At 44.0% G+C, this 24,423-nt stretch overlaps 1 protein-coding gene across 1 annotated transcript in view; it reads left to right on the forward strand.

Moving 5' to 3' along the window:
- Window positions 1-2,350: 2,350 nt before the first annotated feature.
- TBXAS1 (thromboxane A synthase 1 (platelet)) overlaps window positions 2,351-24,423 on the forward strand; it is a 154,585-nt gene continuing 132,512 nt past the window's right edge. Inside the window, exons 1-4 of the mRNA XM_006861247.1 lie at window positions 2,351-2,377; window positions 14,554-14,621; window positions 16,618-16,711; window positions 20,217-20,269. Of these exons, the coding sequence (XP_006861309.1) occupies window positions 2,351-2,377; window positions 14,554-14,621; window positions 16,618-16,711; window positions 20,217-20,269 (242 nt within the window). The remainder of the gene's footprint in view (window positions 2,378-14,553; window positions 14,622-16,617; window positions 16,712-20,216; window positions 20,270-24,423) is intronic.

Below are 24,423 nucleotides of genomic sequence, written 5' to 3' on the forward strand. Positions count from 1 at the left end.
TTTTTTACTGAGTCTTTGGGGTTTTCTATGTATAAGATCATATCGTCTGCAAATACAGAGCATTTTACTTCCTCTTTGCCAATTTGGATGCCTTTAATTTCCCTGTCTTGTCTTACAGCTCTTGCAAAGACTTCTAACACAATGTTGAATAGGAGTGGTGACAAAGGGCATCCATGTCTGGTTCCTGTTCACAGAGGGAAGGATTTCAGTTTCTCTCCATTGAGATTAATGCAGGTTGTTGGTTTTGTATATATGCTCTTAATTATGTTGAGGAATTTGCCTTTAATTCCTGTTTTGTTGAGTGTTTTTATCAGGAATGGATGTTGGATTTTGGCAAATGTTTTTTCCGCATCAATCGATATGATCATGTGGTTCTTTTCTTTTTTCTTATTTATATGGTAGCTAATATTGATTGTTTTTCTAATGTTGAACCAGCCTTGCATCCCTGATATGAATCCCACTTGATCATAATGTATTATCTTTTTGATGTTGCTGGATTCTCTTGGCTAGGATTTTTGTTGAGAATTTTTGCATCTATGTTCACAAGGGATATTGGTCTATAATTTTCTTTCTTAGTGACGTCCTTCCCTGGTTTTGGTGTGAGGGTTATGCTTGCTTCATAAAATGTATTTAGGAAGTTTTTCATCCTCCTCTATATTGTGGAATAATTGGAGTAGAATTGGTGACATCTCTTCCATGAATGTTTGGTAGAACTCACCAGTGAAGCCATCTGGGCCTGGACTTTTTTTGGTTGGGAGTCTTTTGATGACCTGATCAATTTCTTCTTTTGTTATGGGTCTGTTCTACTTCACTGTGTGTAAGTTTAGGTAGGTCTTGTTTATCTAAAAACGTATCCATCTCTTCTAAGTTTTCAAATTTGTTGGAGCACAACTCTTCATAGTATTCTGTTATTATCCTTTTGATTTCCTTTGGTTTGGTTGTGACATCACCCACGTGATTTCTAATGCATGTTATTTGTGTCTTCTCCCTCTTTTCTTTTGTTAGGTTTGCCAATGGTCTGTCGATTTTGTTTATCCTTTCAAAGAACCAGTTTCTTGTCCTGTTGATTCTTTCTATAGTTTCTCTGTTTTCTATCTCATTTATTTCTGCTCTAATCTTTATTATTTCTTTTCTTTTGGTAGCTGTAAGTTCCCTCTGTTGGTCTGTTTCTAATTGTTTTAGATCTCACATGTTTTTGACATGTTATCAGGAGGGACCAATCCCTGGAGAAGGACATTATGCTTGGTAGAGTGGAGGGTCAGCTAAAAAGAGGAAGACCCCCATAATGTGGATTAACACTGTGGCAGCAACAATGGCTCGAACACAATGACAATTGTGAGGATGGCGCAGGACTGGGGAGTGTTTTGTTCTGTTGTATGTGGAGTTGATATGAATAGGGACTGACTTGATGGCACCTAACAATGATAACAGTTCAGGTATTGGTGCTGAGGGTGAGTCAGTGGGTGAGAGGAGAAATGGGAGGTTGGAGGCCAGTACCGGACTCTGCAAGATACCTGGGGAGGGCTGAACCCAAGGACCACTGTCTTGGGGTCGATTCTAACATAGTGAACATGGAGGACAGAGTAGAATGGCCCCACAGGGTTTCCAAGACTGATCATCTTTATAGAAGCAGACTGCCACATCTTCTGCCCATGGAGCAGCTGATGGGTTCAAACCACTGATGTTTTGGTGGTCAGCTGAGCACTTTAAGCACTGTACCATCAGGGCTCCTCCAGTGACGCCTAGAATAGGCCTGGGCCAGTTGGGAGTAAGAGTGAAAAATGAACTCAAGAGATACTTTGAAGGCAGACTGCAGAGGAGACTGAAAGAGTTGATGATGGGACAGAGGTTTCTTGCTGGCAGTCATTTAGAAATCCTGGTGGCTCTTAAGTCCATGAGAAAGCCCCAAGGGCCCCATTTGCTAGTTAGTTGTTCCGACTCTTAGTGACCCTGTCTAGGTTTCCGAGGAGTAGCTGGAAAGTTTGAACCACCAACCTTGCAGTCTGGCACATTTTTCTGCAGTGCCACACCAGCCTAATCATAGGATAGGCTTTCTGGGGATCAGGTGCCTTCCTCATCCTGGGTACACACACTCTGCTGCTAGTATCATCAAATTCACTTCTGTGCCCCTCTGTTCCGTCTTTCCCTTCCAAGTGGACTGAGGGCTGTGCAGGTCTTCCAGATGACCAAGCAGCTGGGATTGGGTCAACACAGTGAAAAGGCCCATCTCTCTTCCTGCACTCAGGACCCTTCATAGCCTAGAGTTGGATCTGTAGAGTGGACAGCAGGTTGGCCTGATGACCTAGAGCTGGGGCCTGCAGAGTGAGTGGACGGTGGCCATGGGGTAGAGATGGCCCAGGTTCTGGGAGGTGGGAGGGTGAGGTGCAGGGGCAGGGCTGTTAGGAGACTGTAGACATGGAGCTACCCACACAGAGAGCTCTTTGAGAGGAAGTCAGTGGCGGGCAGGCTGGAGGGAGGCCGGCCCTGAGGTACCCCCATAAGGAGGAGGCAGCTGTGCTGGTGGCAGGGGCACCCGAGGGCCCCGGAAGTCAAGTGGGCCTGAGAGGGGGAAAGGTGCTGAGGTTTGGAGGGGAACACTGGTACTAACATCTTGCAGCCCAGGCAACGTGCACACCAACCTTGTGGTCCACGAGGGCCCCCAGATCCTTTTCCTGTGAACTTCGGGGAAGCCAGGTCTTTCCCTTTGCATGTGGGAGGCTTGGAAAAGAACTGCTCTGTCTGCACTTCCCTTAGTTTTCATAAAAATAAAGCAAATAAAGATCGAGTCTGGGCTCTTTGAAACATTAATTAAAGGCACCAGTTTTCCTTATTTAACTGAGGGCTGCTGCCTCATTTGGTGTAATTAGCAAAGTGAACGAGTCTTTGTTGTGCTTGGCAAAGTGATTAATTCAGACTCAAGGTGAATTTTGGCTTTCTCAACATCTTTTGATGCGTTGAGATTCCCCAGTGAGGGCAAACATCATCAATTAGTTAAGCAAGCCGCAAGAACATGAAACCAGTGAGACACCGGCTGCCGATAGTAGACAGGGACAGAGGGGAGCTCCGGGCCCAGGCCCTCGCCTGTCCTTGGAGGGACAGAGGCCTTTGAAGTGTCTCCTGGGTTTGCTCCTGCAGTCCTCGGCAATCTGTTTGTCTTGGCACCACTGGAAGCTGCAACACGTGGACATGGTCACCAGACCCCAGAGCTGCGTGTCCCTCGTGTAACTAACAATTCTCTGAGGGAGAGACAAGTGCTGAGATGCAGACATCAGACTCAAAGAGAGTTTGCAAAAAACTCTGTTTCCTCTGAAACGAGGCAGTGACTCTCAGTTAAATAAGGAAAACGGGTGCCTTGAGATAATGTTTTAAAGAAACAAGAGCCACACTTTATTCCCTTAATTTTTATGAAAATGCAAGGAAAGACACGCAGAGCAGATATTTTTCCCAACTCTCAAACGCTGAAGGGTGAGGCCTGGCTTCCCTGAAGTTCATAGGAGAAGGATTTGAAGGCCTTAGTGGAGTACATAACGTGTTTGTGTGTGTGCTGCCTGAATTGTAGGAAGTTAGTCCAAGTGTTTGCTTCTCAAGAGCTGAATCCTCTCATGGGGCTGACTGACTATGAGGAGTCCAGGCCAGAGACAAGGGGCAGTTGTTTTCTTCTTTAAAGCAAAAAAAATTGTAGCAAGCCATTCATTTCTCTCCCTCTTCTCATTTCCTAGAGACAGCTGCATCTTACTGAAACACGCCTCTTTATATTGTGCTTCACTTTGTTACCCCTCTCAGATTCTGGGTTTCTTACAAATGGAAGTCCTGTGTCATGGCAGCACCATGATCCCAAGAGGCTGAGCTACTTCCTGTCTAGGTATCACATTCTGGTCACTTTTACCATATTTTACACCTAATGGACGACCAAAACTAAACCCCTGCCATCAAGTTGACACCGACTCATAGCAACCCCTACTCCATAGGGTTTCCAAGGCTGGTGTGGTCCTGTGGGATAAGCACTGGACTGTGACCCACAGCGTTGGTGGTTCAAACCCACCAGCCACTCTTGGGAAACCCTATAGAGGGTCACTATGAGTCAGAACTGACTCAACAGCACTCAACAACAACAACAACACATGTTTACAGATGCAGACAGTGTCATCTTTCTCCCGAGAAGTGGCTGGTGGGTTCAAACTGCTGAACTTTAGGTAGCAGCCCAACACTTAACCCACTGCGCCACCAGGACTCCTTAATGGACTACCCCAAAACTAAACCAAACCCACTCCCATTGAGTTGATTTCAACTCATGTTGTTGTTGTTGTTGTTGAGTGCCATAGAGTCAGTTCCGACTCATAGTGACCCTCTATCGGGTTTCCCAAGAACAGCTGGTGAGTTTGAACCGCCGACCTTATGGTTCAAACTGACCTTGCAGTCCATGCTTCGACTCTATATAAGGTTCCTGAGATTGTAAATCTTTATTGTAGCTGACAGCCTTATCTTTCTCCTGTGGAGTGGCTGGTGGGTTTGAACGGTCAACCTTGCGATTAGAAGCCTAACACCTAACCCACAGCACCACCAGGCTCCTTTAATAATCTACAGTCTGATGTAAACCTAACTTCTATAGGCCCAGGGCACAAAAGGAGCTGTGAGACTCACCCTGTATTGTGAGAGTTGCTTCATCGCCGCAGACTGGAACTGTGTGTCATCTTCTTGAGGGGGGACGGAACTCAGTCTAGAGAAATTCAATCAAACAACCAACATTCCACAACCAAAACAGAAGTCTTCATGAATACCAGCCACTGGATAACTGGCTTCATGACATAATTCAACTGTATTGTTCCGTATTTAAAATGTGTGTGTCTTCGTTATTGTAAAATTGCTGGGATGGCCTTCCTCCCCTTCCATTATGCTTCAGCTCTCCCTGGGATAAAAGGGAAGGCTGTCTTCTAGAATCTACCACGACCGACTGTGGAAGGGGCTGAGAATGGGGGCTAGGCTAGGGCTGGCCCTGTACTGGACCTCACTCTTTCAGCCCCTCCCTGTCTTCTTCTGCTTTGTGGTAAAATGGATAAAATCTCTCAGATGATAAATGAAATTGTGGCAGTTTGAACGACTCAGCAGCTCTCTGGAACCTACTCCCGGAACGACGACAGCCTAGGAAACCCTCTAGGACAGTTCTCTGTCACATGGGGTCACCATGAGTCAGAATTGACTTGACGACACCCAACAATAAGAGATAGAGGAGCCAATACCACTATATGGACCTTCTTTTGATCCTGATTTTAACAGACTCCTGGTGTGGCGCTGTGGGTTAATGCGCTGGTCTGCAAAGTTGGTTTGAATGGCAAGGTCAGTGGTTCAAGCTCACTAACTGCTCCTTGGAAACCCTATACAGGGTCGTTATGGGTTGGAATCAACTCGATGGCACTTAACAACGACAACACTGTAAAAGGAAAAAATAATGAGATGGGGACATTTAAATCCTGGCTAGATATTTGAGGAAACTAAGGGAATTTGTTATTTTTAAGTGTGATAATGAGAGTCTTTTTTAGAGACAGTTGTTTTAGAAACGGATGCTGTAATATTTACAGTGGAAATGATCCGATGTCTTGGATTTGCTCTAAAATGATCTGGGGGCTTGGGGAGGAGGTGTTCAAGGGAAACAAATGGCTCATGAGTTATGAGTCATTGTTAAGCTGGACATTGGGTAGACAGGGCTTGTTTTCTCCTAGTGTGTTGGCTGTTGAAAAGACCAAGAAAATGTCTCCCTCCTACCACATCCTCACTGGGACAGCCTCCCCTGCCCCCAATTCGTAATTTCTGTATTAACTTCTCGTTTACCCTTATGGGAGTGTGGGAATTATGTTCATTGTATGTTAGAACAAATGCAAGTCCCTTGGGTGGCACAAATGATTCGTGTTTATCTTATTAACCTAAAGGTTGGCAATTCAAACATACCCATTGATTCCTCAGAAGAAAGACCTGGCGGTCTTCTTCTATAGATGGTTGTTGTTAAAGTGCCATAGAGACAGTTCCAACTCATAGCAACTCTGTACAGGGTTTCTGAGGCTTTAAATCTTTGTGGGAGCAGAGAAAACCCTTGGGGACAGTTCTCTGTAACACTTTAGGTAATACATGAGTTCATAATCAACTCAAAAGCATCAGTTTACAAATTCATTTGTTATTTCTCTCTCTCTCTCTCTTTTTTGAACATAAATGTTATCGTAGTTATTACTGGGAAGTGCTATCAAGTCAGTTCCGACTCATGATAACCCTGTATAGGTTTTCTGAGGAGCAGCTGGTGAGTTTAAACTGCCGACTTTGTGGTTAGCAGTCCCGTGTTTACCCTGCAGCACCACACCAGGACTCCAAATAGAAGCATTGTTGTTGTTGTTAAGCGCCGTCGTGTTGGTTCCGATTCATAGTGACCCTGCATAGGGTTTCCAAGGAGCAACTGATAGGTTTGAACTGCTGACCTTGTGGTTGGTTTGCCGTCCATTGCTGATCCTATCGCGTCACACTGAATGCAATTTTTGGCATTTTTCACTTACCAATATATCCTAACCTTTCCATAATTGTTGCATAGTATATTATCCAATGGATGGCCCATCATTTATTTAGACAATTTGTATTACTCTTGAACAAGATCATAGCCCTGGTGGCGCGATGGGTTAGGTTGTTGGGCTGCTATACATAGTTGGCTCAAACTCACCAGCTGCTCCTCCGAAGACAGATAAGGCTGTCTGCTCCCAACAAGATTCAGTCTAGGAAACCCTTCATAGGATCGCTTTGAGTCCAAATTGGCAGTGGGTTTGTGGCTTCTTATACTGTTGAATACTGGCTTGTTTCCAATCTTTGCTGTAATAAAAACAAAAAACCAGTATCCCTGTTCATGTATGTTCAACTATACAAGTAGATGTAGGACAAGATCTAGGCATGAAATTGATGGGTCCAATTATTTTATTTGAAAAAATACCTAAGTCAGAAACTAGCAAATCATCCCCTATGGGCCTGTCTTTCAGTGGCGTTGTTGAGTGTTGTTGAGTTGGTTCTGACTTAGAGTGGTCCTAGATAGGATTTCCAAGGCTGTAAATCTTTCTGGGAGCAGAAATCCTCCTTTTTCTTCTGCAGAGCTGCTGGTAGGCTTGAACCATTTACCTTGTGGTTCGAAGTCCAGTGCTTATCCTACAGAGCCACTGTACTCCTGTGCTCAAGGTCGACATCCTTTTCTAATTAAGCTAATTATTTTTAGGTTTTTTGAGAAGACTTCAGAGGATATTTTGGTTTAAGGTCTAATAATATCTCAAGGCAGTAGTTTCTGGGGTTCATCTACCCTCCATGGCTCCAGAGAATCTAGGGTCCATGAGAATTTGAAATTCTGTTCTGCGTTTTCTCCCTTTTGATCAGGACTTTTCCGTAGAATCTTTAATCAGCATGCTCAGTAACCAGGCACCATCCAGTTCTGGTCTCATGACAAAGGAGGAAGTTGTTCATTCAGGTAATTAATTAACCACACACGTTCCATACCTCCTCTGATTCCTGATTCTCTTCTTCTGTGGTTCCAGGTGAATAGAGACCAATTGTAGTGTTTTGGATGACTATTTACCAGCTTTCAAAACCCCAATGAACTACACAATGAACTAGGACATGAAACAGAAGCACTGAACATTCCAATTAACTGGAATGTTCCATGTAAACTATGACCTTAAACCTCCAAACCAAGGAACAAACTCTCTTGTGGTGTTTTGTAATTGTAAATCTCTCTATCATACAAACAACTTTTCCCAATTCAAATTTTTATAGGTGTGCAACTTATTGATAACACTTACAATCATCATTGGTTTAACCTGACCCTTAGTGTGATTTCCCATCACCACAAACTGCAACTCCGTATTCATCATTTCTTACTAGTTTTGATATGAGGTTGATGCAAAAGGATTTCTTAGACAAGATGCAAAAATTTTAAGTCATAAAGGAAAAGTTGAATATCAATTCAAGAAAGCTACAATTTAAAATGCCCTCATAATGTAATGTAAACATTACAAAGCTAAAAAGTCTTGCAGCACTAAGTATTGTTGAGAATGTAAACCTGTGACCCCTTACACTTCTGTTCGTGGTGGTTGTTGTTTTGTTAAGTGCCGTTGAGTTGGTTCCCGACCCATAGAGACCCTGTATAGGGTTTTCAAGGAGTAACTGGTGATCTTGAACTGCTGACCTTGGAGTTCAAGCCAACTTTGCAGTCCAACACATTAATCCACCGCATCACACCAGGACTTCTACTAGTGATGGTGGCGGTGGTATGCTGAGGAGTCGATTCTGACTCATAGCCAACCTTTATAGGTTTTCCAGGGCTGTAAATCTGTATGAGAGCAGAACCACTGGTAGTTTTGAACTGCTTACCTTGGGGTTAGCAGTCTGACTCTGACCACTACGCTACCAGAGCTCCTTCCTCACACTTCTAGTGGGAGCATAGATAAGTATAGACATTTTGGAGAGCACTATCTTGGAAAGTTTAAAACTCATACATCATGGAGTTTTAAGCAACATCATGTTGTTATATCTGCCCTGAAGGGGCTTGTGCACTAGCACACAAAGAGAAATTTACAAGGATGTCCATTGCATCCATGCTTGTAATAGAAAAAAGACAAATTAGCCTAATTTCCATTCCTGGAGAAATGGATAAATCCATTCATTGTGTCGTTACCACAGTGCGAAATGATATACAGCAGTTAGAATGAATTAAAACAAACATGCATAACACATGAATGGATTTCAAAAACAATGTCCAATAACTAAAGACAATGTCTAATAAACAACAATAAAATGACTAGTCATGTTCTAACTAACTCTTTAACCAGTTGTTGTAAACCAGCTCTGCTTGCCACATGGATAAGCAAAGGTGGGAATGTGAAGGAGAAAGAAAGAACAGCTTCAAAGTTGGGAAATATTTTTGAAGTTGGAGGGAAAAAGATGACAAAATGATTTCCCTCAATAATGAGATAAACAGACATCGAGATACACTGATACGACTACCAAATTAAGAAGAACTGTTATGTGAGTGTTTGGTGAAATCAACAGCTCGCTCTTCGACAGTGGGGTTGTGACTGCGGTGATCTTTCTGGAAGACAGTTTGGAGCCATGGATCAACGTTTAAAACTGTGGACTCATGGATTTCAGAGCTGGAAGAGCTTGATACACAAAGATGTTCATTGTGTTACCATAACTGAAACTAGCTACACATTTTGAAAACCTCCCTGAATACTTAGCCATGAGGATCTCTTAGTAAATTATGATATTTTTACACAAAGGAATATTGTACAGTTATAAAAATCATCACGGGGGAAGGAAAACTCAATGATAAGGAGACGTTGAGCTTCTGGGCAGGGTGATGAAAGGAACTAGGAATGGTAAATGGTGATAATTGAACAGCATGATGAACATACCTAATGTCACTGAACTGTCCAAGTGGAGACTGTGGAAACGTTCTGTTATCTATCTGCTTAAAACAATAAAAAATAATCTTCACGAAGGATTCTTCATAATAGGAGAGATTTTCTTATGCTAAGTGAAAAAAGGAATATAAAATTATAGAGTATGATTGCAAACGTATTTAAAATATAGAGCAGTATGGATCTAGGAAAATTGGAAGTTGTCAAAAACAAAATGGAAAGCACAAATATTGATATTCTAGGCATTGTTGTTGTTGTTAGGTGTCATTGAGTTACTAACTCATAGTGACCCTATGCACAACAGAATGAAACACTGCCTGGGCCAACCTCACAATTGTTGCCACACTAGAGTCCATTGATGCTGCCACTTTGCCTATCCATCTCGCTGGGGTCTTCCTCTTCTTCTCCGACCCTCTACCTTACCAAACATGAATATCTTTCTCCAGTGACTGGTCCCTCCTGACAATATGTCTGAAGTATGAGAGACGAAGTTTGGCCATCCTGGCCTCCAAGGAGCACTCTGGCTGCACTTCTTCCAAAACAGATCTATTGGTTCTTTTGGCAGCCCATGATACTTTCAATATTCTCCTCCAACACCATAATTCAAAAGCATCAATTCTTCTACGGTCTTCTTTATTCACTGAGCTTAAATGGATTTATATGGACCCTTTTGAATCCGACAATGATTTACTATGTTGGCAACAAGAGGAATGGAGTCACATTCATTGTCAAAAAGAGCATTTCAAGATCTGTCTTGAACTACAACACTGTCGTGATAGGAGGATATCCACTGTATGCACTCACTCATCTATGCCAAGAAATCTAGAAGACAGCTTCCTGGACAACTGATTGAAAGACATCCACATTTGTGTCATTCCAAAGAACAGTGACCCAATGGAATGCAGAAATCAAACAATATCATTAATAGCACATACAAGTACAATTTTGCTGAAGATAATTTATAAACAGTGGCAGCAATGCATCGACAGTGAACTGCCAAAAATTCAAGCCAGATTCAGAATAGGATGTGGAACAAGGGATATTTCGCTGATGTCAGATGGATCTTGGCTCATCGCATAGAATACCAGAAAGATGTTTGCTTGTGCTTTATTGACTACACAAAAACATTTGACTGTGTGGATTATAAACAACCTATGGATAGATAACATTGCAGAGAATGAGTATTCTGGAACACTTGATTGTGCTCATGAGGAACCCGTACATAGACCAAGAGGCAGTCATCCAAACAGAAGAAGGGAACACTGAAGAGTTTAAAATCAGGGAAGGTGTGTGCCAGGGTTGTATTGTTTCTCCATACTTGTTCAGTCTGTATGCTGAGCAAATAATCTGAGAAGCTGGATTGTATGAAGAAGAACGCGCCATCAGTACTAGAGGAAGATTCATCAACAGCTTATGATGTGCAGATGACACAAACTTGCTTGCAGGAAAGGACGAGGATTTGAAATACTGATGAAGACCAAAGATTACAGTCTTCAGTATGGATTGCATTTAAGTGTAAAGAAAATGAAAATCTTCACATTTTTACTAAAAAATAACATCATGTAAACAGAGAAAAGATTGAAGTCCTGAAAGACTTCATTTTACTAGGCTCCATAATCAACACCCCTGGGAGCAGCAGTCAAGAAATCAAATCTGCTGTACAAGACCTCTTAAAAGTGTTCAAGGGCAAAGCTATCAGTTTGAGGACTAAGGTGCCCCTGACCCAAGCCACGGTATTCCCAGTGGCCTCTATGTAGGTGGAAGTTGGACAATGAGTAAAGAGGACTGTAGAAGAATCGACATATTTGAATTATGTGGTTGGCAAAGAATATTGAAAGTACCATGCCAGGAGAACAAACAAATCTGTCTTGGATGAAGTGCAGCCAGAATGCTCTTTGGAAGCGAGAACGGTGCAACTTCATCTCACATTCTTTGGACATGTTGTCAAGAGGGACCAGACCCTGGAAAAGGATATCATGCTGGGCAAAGTAGAAGATCAATGAGAAAGAGCAGACTCCAACGAGATAGACTGGTACCGTAGCTGCTGCAATGGGCTCAGACATGACAATTGTGAAGCACAGGGGAGGGCTGTGTTTTGTTCTGTTGAATCTATGGTCAATTTGAGTCAGAGCCGACTCAGCGGCACCTAACAACAGTAACAGGCTTTCTCCCTGAAATTTCTAGCTTTTCTACCTCCAATTGCTGTCAAGCACTTTAAGATGTGTCTTTTGGAAAGCTAACAAGTCTCATGTTCTAGCCCCATCTCTTAAGAAAACTGTTTGAAAAGACAATGATTCTAGGCCCTATTTCCAATGGCGTTTGTGGACAAGACTCTTCACTGAAGTGCTGACAAAGCTTGTGATGTCCATGCATGTAGACGTTGGCAAGGGGTTCCTTGTCCCCGAAGAGTGGGACGGTGGACTGCCTGGGCTTCACCTCTTCCCAGAACATCGAGGTTTTTATTCCAGGAAAAGTGCTATTTGCCAAAGGATTTTTGCACTGTTTCAAAGATGTCAACAATCTCTGAAATTGCCCAAAGCAGCTCACCAAATAGGAAATCTTTGATGGTAATGGCAAGGATGGTGACCACTGGGTGGTGCCCATTGGCATGGTTAACTGCTAACAGAGAGGTTGGGGGTTTGATTTCATCCAGAGATGCCTCAGAAGAAGGACCTTGTAATCTACTTTGGAAAAGTCAGCCCCTAGACATTCTATGGAGTCCAGTTAGACTCTGACATACATGGGGTCGCCATGAGTCGGAGCCAACTAATTAACAGTAAGGATGCAATGTGTGAAAGGGAGCAGTTGTCCCCTCGAGGAGAGCAGTCGGGTCACTAAGAATAGGGAAAGCAGGAGACCTGGAGGGCAGGCCATCAGTGGACCATCTTCTTTTGCTCGAAACTTCAACCAGTTTGATCATTTGATTCATCAAAATATCTCCAATCAACTGTGAGTGGCTTTTTTGGCTAAACAATCTTGCTGGATGAGTCAAAAGAGGGCTTTTGTTTTTGGGAAAAACCAAAATTAGGAAGTTCTAGCTTTTCAAAATGGAACCTGTCTTTGAAATTGGGGGGGTGGGGGTGGGTCTGTGATAGAATTCTTGTCTTCCAATTGGGAGACTTAAGTTTGATTTCCGGTCAGTGCATCTCATTGCCTATCAGCCCCTGTCTCTCGGTGGAGGCTTGGGTGTTGCCAGGGTGCTGATGAGGTTTGATTAAGATTAAGACATTCCAAAAACCAGCCAATGGAAACCTAGTGGGGCACAGGGGTTTGCTCTGCAACCAGCAGTGTGAGGCTATCACAGGACTGGCATTTCATTCTGTTGTGTATGATGGCAGCTACAACAGCTTTGGGAAAGACCCACACTATCCCACTGACTTTGAGAAGGGAGCTATGTGTGGCACCGTGGTTTTGTGTCCTGTTGATGTGAACGAATCTTGTCTTTATGAAGGCAAAGCCCAAGGCTGCTCCCGCGAGCTTCCTGTACTTCCTTTTTGTTGTCATTTCCAACTTAAGTCTCCTTAAAGTAAACAATGACAGATGTCCAGAGTCATAATTGCAGGGTACATTTGCATTAATTCCCATCAAAGGGAAGCTGTTCTAAACACCACAAGACGGTGAGGATGGTGTGATGATTGCATATCACCTGCTCTGCACAGTCTCATCCCAGGCCACCTGCACTGGTTTGGAACGACACAGGACTGAATGACAGAATCAGACATAAAAAGGAAAATTTCTTTCACAATGACAATGTTTAAAGTGACAGGAAGGATATTTTAAAATTCATTTTTCATGGATTCAAGCTGGTTCAAAAGGAGCTCTGATAGCATAGTAGTTACACGTCGAGCGGCTAATCTCAAGATAGACAGTTCGAAACTCACCAGCTGCTCCTTGGAAACCCTATACATGGTCGCTATGGGTCAGAACCAACTTGACGGCACTTAACAACAACGACAAGCACTCATACAAGGATCTTGGTGATGCAATAGTTAAAGCGCTCAGCTGCTAACAGAAAGGTCTTGGACCCATCCGTGGCTCTATGGGATAAAAGTCTAGTGTTCTGTTTCTGAGAGATTTCAGCTTAGGGAACTCTATGGGACAGTTGTACTCTTCACACGGGGTCGCTATGAGTTGGAAACAACTCGAAAGTACACAAACAGCAACAACGCACATTCATTCATGGGTATCCCTGGGAGTCCATGGAATTGGGGCAAAGACCATGCTGAAACAGACCGAAGGTAGCACAGGGACCCTGACACCAGGAAGTAGGAGTGAGACAAATGGCACCCACATTTCCCTTTTGCACCCGGGGTCTGGTGGTGGTCACCATGTCCTGCCGATGTGAGTGAGGTGACTCTGGTTGCTGAGGACAACATTTGACCAACTCACTTCTGAGGACGCCTGACTTTGCTGTACTCGAGTCCAGCTGTGAAGTAAAAGTTCCTGGTTGTTGAGGACACTCCCCACGGGTGCCATCTGCTTGAAAATGTCTGAATTGTGTGCCGAGACACACAAGCAGTAGAGCTGTAAGTGGACTTACATAATTAGGACATGGACTTGCATAATGAGTAACATGTGTGATGAGACACAGACTCCTTGTCCGTTAATTAGACAATCAAGACAGCTAATGACAAAATTAAGATGTAATTACGTGGCCCAAGATCTGTGGAGTTCTCCCACTGGTTAGAGATTACAGTTAGAAAATAATTCACAAAAATGGATGAACATAGAAGCCAGAAATGCGGAGTGTTATATGGCTGATACATCTCTGGCTCTATCCTTTTAGCGTCAAGAGGATTGGTTAAAGTATCATCATCTACTTCAAAGAATAACTTTCACAAACTGCATTGCCAACCTTTGTTCTGCCCACCAATGAGGAGGACTGTGATGATGACCAATCCACGTCATTCACACGTGTTTCTGAGTGTGGTTGAGGGTGTTTAGCATCATGCAGAGAGCAGCCAAGTCTCAATTTGGGGACAAGGAGAAATATATAGAGATTGTTACCGGAGTCTAGACTTACAGCCTCAGAAACTGTATACAGGGTCACTATGGGTCGGAATAGACAATAACACACTTAAAGGATGTGCTGGGCATTTGTGCAACTCCTGGGCTGCAGCCATACAGTCGAAACCTCAACCAGGAGAGCTGGCCGGAGGCCCTGGCTTCCCTTTCTGTCCTGGCTTGGTTCTCCCCTGTGGGCACTTTACAAATAGACCCACGGCTCGTAAGAATCCAAAAACAACACTTAAGCTGGGTTGGCCTTTCCCTAAACGTTTGCGTATTTGTTGTAATGTTTTATTTTCAATGTTTTTTTATTGGGCTGCGGGTGGGGAAAGGCAAAGATCATAGAATATAGCCAACATCCCATCTTTTGACTGGAATACTAGACTAGTCTCCTAGCATGGTTTTTGTTTTTTGGTTTTGAGTTCAGTCGTCTTAGGAAGTCAGGCTTTAGTAACCCAGCCCCTGCTGTCACGTGGATCTGGCAATCTCTTAGGACAGAGTAGAACTGCCCCTGGGGTTTCTGAGGTGGTAAATCTTTACCAAAGCCAAAGACCTCATCTTTCTCCAGGGATGCAGCTGGTGGGTTTGAGCAGTCCGTCTACCTTGAGGTTAGCAGCCCAATGCTTAACCCATGGTGCCATGAGGGCTCCTTAGACTCTAGCTGCTGTTGTTGTGTGTTGTTGTCTTCCAACTCACAGGAACCCTGTGTAGCGTTTCTGGGGCAATAAGTCTAGACTCTAGTAATAGTCTCTATATTTCTCCTTGTCCCAAAATTGAGACTTGGCTGATCTCAGTGTGATGCTAAACAACCAGTTTGACTCATTCATTTTGTTGAATGAACTGAACTTTTGACCCAGTTGGTTGGGTGACTGAAGATGGCCGCCATATGGCCAGGAATTTCGGAGCCAGTTCTGACTTTCACTGCGTTATCCCTGTTCTCATGAGCTGTTGAAATATTCTAGTACTTCCAATGTGTTGACAGCCACCCTGTATTTCGCAGACGGTTGCTTTCTCCCGGAAAGTGGTACAGAGATGTGTCAGACCACATTTCCTGACTTTTGGGCAAGAAAATATGTTTCCCATATGGCTGCAGGCCATGAAATCAAAGACTTAAAGGATTGCAAGTGTCTGGTGATAGGGCAGCATCTCCGTAGTGTGTTCTCTCCATTTTGCCCTATTTGGCCACGGAATGTGATGAGAGACAAATGACGTGTAAGGGTCAGTGCTGACCAAGAACACACAGAGATTTGCCCAGGGTTGTTATCTTCCACCATTCAGAGTTTGTTTGCCTTGTCTATGAGCCAACCATTCCTGATGGACTTAGAGGCAAGATAACGGAACTGGTGAGAGGTGCATTGTTAAAAACAGTTGACTGAAAGGAATTTTATGTTGGGGGGCAGGAGTTGGACTAGTTCATATCTAAGGTATAGGTTGTGTGTGAATGGATGGATGTCTGTCTGATGGATAGATGGAGTAGAATGGGTAGATGCACAGGTAGATGGATGGATAGATGAGTGGGTGGGCAGATGGATGATGGCTGGAGGGATAGATGTATGGATAGATGGGCAGGTGAATGAATGGGTGGGTGGATGGATGGAATAGATGGATGGATGAGTGAGTGGATGGTGGATAGTTGATAGGCTGAAAGATAACAGATGGATCATTGTCATCACAAGAATTAGACCAAGTAGTGGGGATTCATCATAGAGTGCCTTCACACATTGACATGTCTTGGGGTTGGTGACCCAGATGGGGACTCTGAGGTCCTAGGTCTCCTTGATCTGTTCGTGAAAATGAATTTACTGAGTTCCTATTCACTTGCCCACCTCTACTTCTTTTTTTCATCCCTTAAAAACAAGCAAACAAAAACAAACTGCTGTCAAGTTGACTCCAATTCATGGCAACCTCATGTGTGTCAGAGGGAAACTGTGCCCCTCAGGGTTCTCAAAGGCTGAGTTTTCAGACATAGAGCACCAGGCCTTCCTTCTGAGGTGCCTCTAGGCAGACACAAACTGCCAACCTTTTGGTGAGCAACTGAGTGCATTAGCCATTTGCATCACTCAGGGACTCCACCCACCCTTACTTTTTAGAGAAGACAATAAATCTGGCTTCTATAAAATCAAAAGCATAAATGCAAATGCCAATATCTTGGTTTTTAACTTTGTTTTCCCCTTAGGTACTCCACATCAGCATTTTCACGGCTGGAGAAGTTGGGCATCAGACATCCCAAGCCTTTTCCTTTTATTGGAAACTTGATGTTTTTCCGTCAGGTAAGGGTTATCTTCCATGCCCTTGGTGGTCTAGACTTGGGCTGGCTAAAAAATATGCTCAGCCCAGTGCAGGTTTTACCTGTGAAGAACTATTACTCCCACTTAAGACATGCTGAGAGTGTGCTTTGTGTGAAGGTGCTTTGTGAGGAAGCCCTCTACTGGGATGAATCCTTAGATGATAACAATCATCCATCTCTTATCTCTCATTCTGGCATCCATCTATTCATATGGATGGATCCATCTATCCATCCATCCACTCACCATCCAACATCTATCCACCATCCATCCATCCACCTATCTACACATCCATTCATTCACCATCAATCCATCATCCATCATCTACTCATCTATCATCCATCCATCCCCATTCAACATCCATCCACGATCCATCTACTTACCCATCTATCCATCCATCCACTCACCATCCAACCATCTATCCATCCATCCATCATCCACCATCCATCCATCCATCCATCCATCCACGTATCTACCCATTCATTCATTCACCATCAATCCATCCACCATCCATCTACTTATCCATATATCCATCCATCCACTCACCATCCATCCATCTATCCATCCACCCATTTATCCATTCATCCACCCATCTAGTTCCTTTTACTAAATATCTAAATGTGTCAAGCCAAAGAGGAAATACAGAAGAGGTGAAGGTCGTTATTCCCTCAAAGAGCTTACAACCTAATTGGGAAAACAAGGACAAATAAGAGTGCTCACTACCACATGAATATATCTTGTGCTAGATTGGGTGGCACAGGTGGTAACTGTGGGCATCCTTTGGAGGAGAAGGAGGTGCACAAGGCCAGAATCACCATGGAGGACTTACTGAAATGGGTCCTCGTTGGGTGGGCAGACACAGAGACCAGCACACACACACAGCAGGTGGGGAGTCACAATGGGGTGAGCATACCAACACGAGAATGAGGCTGAAGCCCACAAGCAGCCTGACCCATCAGAAAGATGAAGGTTCAGGAACAGAGGAGAACCAGCTCGTGAAAAACAGCATAGGACTAGATTACTGGCCGTTTAGAAAGACAAACAGAAAAAACAACCGCAATATCGTTGTGGTGGAGTTCCCCCAGGTGTTACAGAGCACAACTGTCCCATCAGGTTCTCTTGGCCACAATCTTTACAGAAGTGGGTAGCCAGGTCTTTCTTTCATGATACTGCTGGATGGGTTCAAACAGCCAAACATTTGGTTAGTAGTTTAATGCAAACCATTGGCACCACACAGGCCCTCCAGAAAGACCAGCCCCAAGCTCACTCATTGCCACTGACTTGATTGTGACTCACAGGAAGCCTATATTGGGTGTCTGTAAATCTTTACAGAAGCAGCCTCATTCTCTCACAGAGTGCCTGGTGGATTTGAACTTCCAATCTGTGGTTAGAAGCCCAACACCTAATCCACAGCACCACCAGGACTCCTTGGTTTAAAGAGAAGATGTATTTAATTTCATGTATGTTGTCTTGAGTTGGCAGGGTGACAGGCAATTGGAAGCATCCCATGGGCGTCTGTAGACACAGACCCAGGGCTCTGACATCCATAGTGATTTTTCTCTCATTCGTTTTTCTTGGGATCCAACTGGTTTATTCTGCTTATTCACAGAGACACTGCCACCAGATCCAATCTCAGGAGCCAACAGACCTTACCTATGACAAACCACCAAACAAAAGAAGGTGGAAGGCCTAAACTTGACCCATCCTGATGATACCCCTTCACAGTCTCTTCAGGATGTCCCCCTGGTCTAGAAAGGCTGGCCCTGACACCAAAGACAAGTCCCTTCTCCTGGACTATTTTTTGTCCCTTTCTCTGCCCATCCATTTCCATTCTTGATTATCGCTGCTCTTTTCTTCCCCTGGCATTCCAGCACCTTCTCCTCTCATCTTGCTCTCAGTAGGTCAGTTAAAACAACAGCTCATCAGGCCTTCCACAAGATCCAAAAGTGTCAAAGTAGAACAACACAGCAGACAGGAAATGAAAGAGAAAGCGCATCACATAGTTCTGTGGGGAAGTGAACAGTTGTGTCCAGGGGAGTCATTAATAAGGTACAAGTATTAAGGAGGCCTGGTGACACTGTGGGTTAGGTATTGGACCACTAACCATAAAGTCAGTGGTTCAAATCCACCAGTTTCTTTGAAGGAGAAAGATGAGGCTGGTTGTTCCCATAAAGATTTTCCTTCTTAGAAATCCCTCTATAGGGTCACTGTGAGTCGGAACTGGCTCCATGGAAGTAGGTTTGGTACAATAGCAATGTGAGGGGAACCCTGCCGCTTATGCCCTGCCGCTGCATAATCTCGGCTGATCATTCTGTGTGCACAAACCCTGACAAGATCTTTCTGGAACACCAACATCTCAATGACTATCTTTACACCCATAGACTCTGTCCTTGCTCTATGGCATGCTTACATTGTGAAATTCAGTTGATTTGACGACAATGGGGTATGTTTCTACTCTGAACAATTCCTTCTATCATCCTCAATTCTCCACCCTCATCACCCCTTTTTATAGCTGCACAGATATTCCAGTCTCATAAATAAGAGTTTAGCATTTCCAACCCTCCAACCCCCATCCCAACCCAGGCATATTTGTAAGGATGCTCCATGCCTGCCATACAATGGGTCTACCTTTTTCTAACTCTCCACCCATACAGCCCCTATGAATTTCTGCACACATACTTCCCCCTCACAATACAACTCCATCTCCACAACACAGTGGGTCTACTATTTTCCAACATTCCATTCCCACCCCACCCACACATACCTGCAGTATACTGTAACCATACAGGACAGTAGGCCTACCATTTTCCAACTCTCCACCCGTATGATCCCCCATGTACATCTGCACACATACTTCACCCCCACAACACAATGGGTCAAGAATTTTAGGACCTTCCCCCTAACACCTGTACTATGAATGTCTTCAGAAAGAGTCCTTTCTGACTGCTGTGTTTAGCACTTTGTCCTGTATAAAGTTACTCTAAACTTCTTACGTTTTGAATATTTTTATATTAGTTAAAATTTAAATTGGATGATGATAATTCAGCATTCCTAATAATTTGGATAGACTCAGTAGAAGTTTGCACATATAGTGGCTGGGAAAAGAGGCTTTGCCAAAAAAAATAAGAATATAAACCAAATTGCTGAGGGAAATGTTGACATAGTTAAGAAAGCAAACTGTTTTCAAATATTTCCACAGTCATGATACACGAACAGTTTAAGTACAGAGATCTTGCCTGTCCATTAAAGCAGAACGGGCCAAGACTTTTACTTGGCAATGTTTTGTTTTGTTTTTCTTGGCAATGTTTTTAAAAAGCTATTCGTTTATTCTAATACTTCAAACTACTTGGAAGCAATAGAACGTCAATTCTTTCTTTTATTATTTTTGTGTCATTGTGTTCATACTGTTCCAGACTTTTCTCTGAGTACTTTGGAATCATTGAAGCTTTGCTTCCTCCTTCTCCTGACTCCAGTGCTGTCTTTTCTGCAGGGATTTTGGGAAAGCCAACTGGAGCTCAGAAAGCGATACGGACCTCTGAGTGGGTAAGAGGAAACGCCTTTCTCCGGCTGTGGATTTCCATGTCTGCGAGTTGAGTTGGTCTGAAAGTAATTACAAGAGTACGAATGCTGCCTGTGTTTCTATTTTGGGGAGGAACCACAATGAAGGTGTCCTGTGCAGAGGGGATTCTCAGAGAAAGGCCCAAGTCTGTCCAATCAAGAGGGCATTGTGCTAGCCTAGAAGATAGCTTGGTCCTCACAGTCAGGGCCTATCTCAACTCCATCTCTTCCACCTCTCACCACTGTAGCCAAGGGCTGGCTGCAATGGTGTAGGGTGGCCCTTCAAGCCTTCAGAGTGGACCAATTACTGTCAAGTAGATTCTGACTCATGGCGCCCCCATGTGTGTCAGAGGAGAACTGAGCTCCACAGGCTTGTTAGTGGATGATTTTCCACAAGCAGATTCCACTCTTGGTGTCCTCGTGTGTGTCAGAGTAGAACTGAGCTCCACAGGCTTGTTAGTGGATGATTTTCCACAAGCAGATTCCACTCCTGGTGTCCTCGTGTGTGTTAGAGTAGAACTGAGCTCCACAGGGTTTTCAGTGGCCGATTTTTCATACATAAATTCCACTCAGGGTGCCACGTGTGTGTGCCACGTGTGTCAGCACAGACCTGTGCTCCACAGGATTTTCAGTGGCCGATTTTTCAGAAATAGACCACTAGGCCTTTTTTTTCTGAGGTGGACTTGAACTCCCGACCTTCTGGTTAGAAGACAAACCTGTTCATTCTTGCACTACCCAGGGACTTCAACCAGAATGTGTTATGATTGTTGTTCTTGGGCACCGGTGAGTCCATTCTGCCTCACAGCGACCCTACAGGACAGAGAGCACCCCAGAGGCTGTCATTTTTATGAGCGCAGATAGTCAGACCTTTCTTCCAAGGCTCCTTCAGATGGGTTAGCATCACCGGGGCCTCCAAACAGAACCTAGACAAGACAGATTAGTCCAGGAAGCCCATGTCAGGTGTTTCCCTATGGATTTATCTAAACTTTATCTGAGTCTGGTTGGCTAAGCTCTATAGGCAAAGTGTGCTGTCAGTAGGATGATCTTATAATGTAAGCTCATTATCACCCAGAGCACATTGGAGAATAAACCAACTAGCAAAACCCAAACAAGTTGCCGTTACGTCAATTCTGAACCTTGGTGAGACCACGTGTTGTTGTTAGGTGCTGTCAAGTCCATACCAACTCATAGCGACCCTCTGCACAATAGAATGAAGCAGCACCTGGTTCTGCACCATTCTCACAATGATTGCTACACCTGAACCCATCACTGCTGCCACTGGGCCCATCCATCTCGTTGTGGATCTTCCTCTTATTTTCACTGACCCTTCACTTCACCAAGCATAGTGTTCTTCTCCAGGGACTGGTCCCTCCTGATACTATGTCTGAAGTATGAGAGATGAAGTCTGGCCATCCTGACTTCTAAGGAGCACTCTGGCTGTACTTCTTCTAACAGAGATTTGTGTGTTCTTTGGGCAGTCCTCCAAAACTCAAATGCATCAATTCTTCTGCAGTCTTCCTTATTCATTGCCCAACTTTCGCATGCATATGAGATTATTGAAAATACCATGGCTTGGGTCAGGTGCACCTTAGTCCTCAAGCTGACATCTTTGCTCTTGAACACTTTAAAGAGGTCTTGTGCAGCAGATTTGCTGATACAATACGTGTGCCATGTGGACAGAGTAGAAGCAGTCTAAGATTGTGACCTAACTAAGAAAGCCTTCCTTCCAAGAAACCGCTGTTGTTGTTGTTATGTGCAATGGATTCAGTTCCAACTCACAGCGACCCTGTACAGGGTTTCCAAGGCTGTAGATCTTTACGGGAGCAGAAAGCCTCATCTTTCTCCCACGGAATAACTTCTAGTTTCAAACTGCTGACTGTGAAATTAGCAGCCCGATTTGTAACCACTACACCCAAGAAACCTCTAGGTTCACTCAAATCACCAAGCTTTCAGTGAGTACTTGAGTTCTTAACTGTTGATGCCACCAAGGCCTTCTTGAAAAGTAAAAATGGGTTGTCCTAGTTCTTTCCTGCTATTGTCACAGAAATGCCACAGAGGACAGCTTTTGCAGTGCAGGGTTGGCTTTGGCAAAATCCCTTAGCTTCTGTTTATCCTGGAATGTTTTGATTACACCTTCGTATTTGATTGACAGCTTTGCTGGATAAAGGATTCTTGGTTGGCAATTCTTTCTTTCAGGATTTTATATATGTCTCCCCATTGCCTTCTTGCTTGCATGGTTTCTGCTGAGAGATCCAAAAGGATGGCTAAGGAGCAGACATTTCTTTTCTCACAGTTTGGGAGGAGAGAAGTCCAAATTCCAAGTGCTGGCATTGAAGAAAAGTCCTGGTCTCCTTTGGCATCTGCAGGCCCAGCCTTCCTTGGAGATCTCCATATATCTTGACACCAATATTCCACTGGATCTAGGAGATTCCCAGCGCAGGGACCCCAGGTCCAAAGGACTAACTCTAGTCCTAGCTCCTTTTTCCTGGTGGTAGTAACTCCCTCTGACCCCTACTCACTTCTCTCTCCTTTTATAACTCAAAAGAGATTGACTCAAGATAGGATATAATCCTGTAGCTTGCATTTGGCTTCATTAACATCACAGAAATGAGGATTTGGAAGACATAACCTAACTACATCAGATCAGGGCTGATCACCTCAGTTGACATCGTGGGGTGATTACATCATATTTGTCTGTTCTCATATAGCATCTGCTTGGGTGGGCGAGGATTACTGACCCATTCCCAGACTTCTGGGTCTATGAGGACTCCTTAGGTGAGTGAAGTTCTGTTGTATTCCTAATGGACAGCCCACAGGCCCATGGTCCACAGGACATGTGACACCTTTCTTCCCTGCTCATTTTCAAAAGAGACTTGTGTTCTCTCTGGGAAAGTCCTGTCCAGGAAAACTATAGTCTGGCCAAGTTGTTCAACCTACTACTTGGTTTGCTATGTAGCCCTGAAGAGGAAATAAATTAAGATGTTATACTACATATTTTTTTGTATTAGTTTGCCATCAAAGGACTCCAAAACTCAGCAAGTTAGACATCAATTTATTTTTTCATGTGTTCAAGGCTTGGCTGAGGAGCCCTGATGTTGATGTGGGATAAACATTGGGCTGCTAACCTCAAGGTTGGAGGTTCAAACCCACCAGCTGCTCTGTAGGAGAAAGAAGGAGGCTGTAGTCAGGATCACAGTCTTGGAAACCCATCCTATGGGATCACTATGAGTTGGAATCAACTTGATGGCACTGGGTTTGAGTTTTTGGGTCACATGTTGGCTAGAGTTGACTGGTCCATGCTAGACTTGGCTGGAGGCTCTGTGGGTCATTGGCTGAATCCTGATGTGAATGCAGCTCAACTGTGGAGGGCTCTCTTTTAGGCCAGCCTAGATGCCACGTGACTTTCATCTTTCCGGGAACGGTGGGCTGCCAGGGTATGCTCTGTTCACAGTGAAGACAGTTTTGAGAGAGCAAGTCCAACAGTACAAGGGCATTTTAAGTCTATGTTGCATCATGTCTGCTCCCATCCTAGTGGGCAAACCAAGTTATATGACCATACCCAATGCCAAGGGCAGGGGGCTTTCTCTGCCCACCCTCCCTGAGGCCTAGACAAGGCAGCTGGCCTGGATTTGACAGAGTTGTGAGGTCACCCTCTGCTGGAAGCAGGCCATGTCTTTGGGTGATAAGCAACTCTACTCTACTCTTCAAGATCTCTTGTAGCTTGACCTTTACTTTTTATTTAGGTTTTTAGTGCTTACATTCTTGCTTTAAATATGATGAAGATTCAATACAGGCTCAGGGTCTTAACCGTTTGCCTTTCTTTTATTCTCTTGTTATTTATTCTCGTGCTGTGGGGAGATTCTTACCCTCGTTCTCTGTTTTTTTCCCAATAGTCTTATTCTGAGGTTAACTTGAGGCTGCCCATGGAAACTGTCCATGTCTCTGAGACCCAGAGTGACAGCACATCTCCAGAAAAAGCCCCCAACTGTGAATGCTGAGAATCACTTTCCTTGAGTACTTCATGTACGCATTTTCAGAGGAGAGCCCTTGGGTATTTTGAAATAATTTAAAAATGTCAGATGCAGACTCTAAAGGGCACTGTATTGACTGCTGTGTGTGGTGTGTGTGTGTGTGTGTGT

Source organism: Chrysochloris asiatica, unplaced genomic scaffold, assembly GCF_000296735.1.
Source record: "Chrysochloris asiatica unplaced genomic scaffold, ChrAsi1.0 scaffold00041, whole genome shotgun sequence".
NCBI classification, from domain to species: Eukaryota; Metazoa; Chordata; class Mammalia; order Afrosoricida; family Chrysochloridae; genus Chrysochloris; species Chrysochloris asiatica.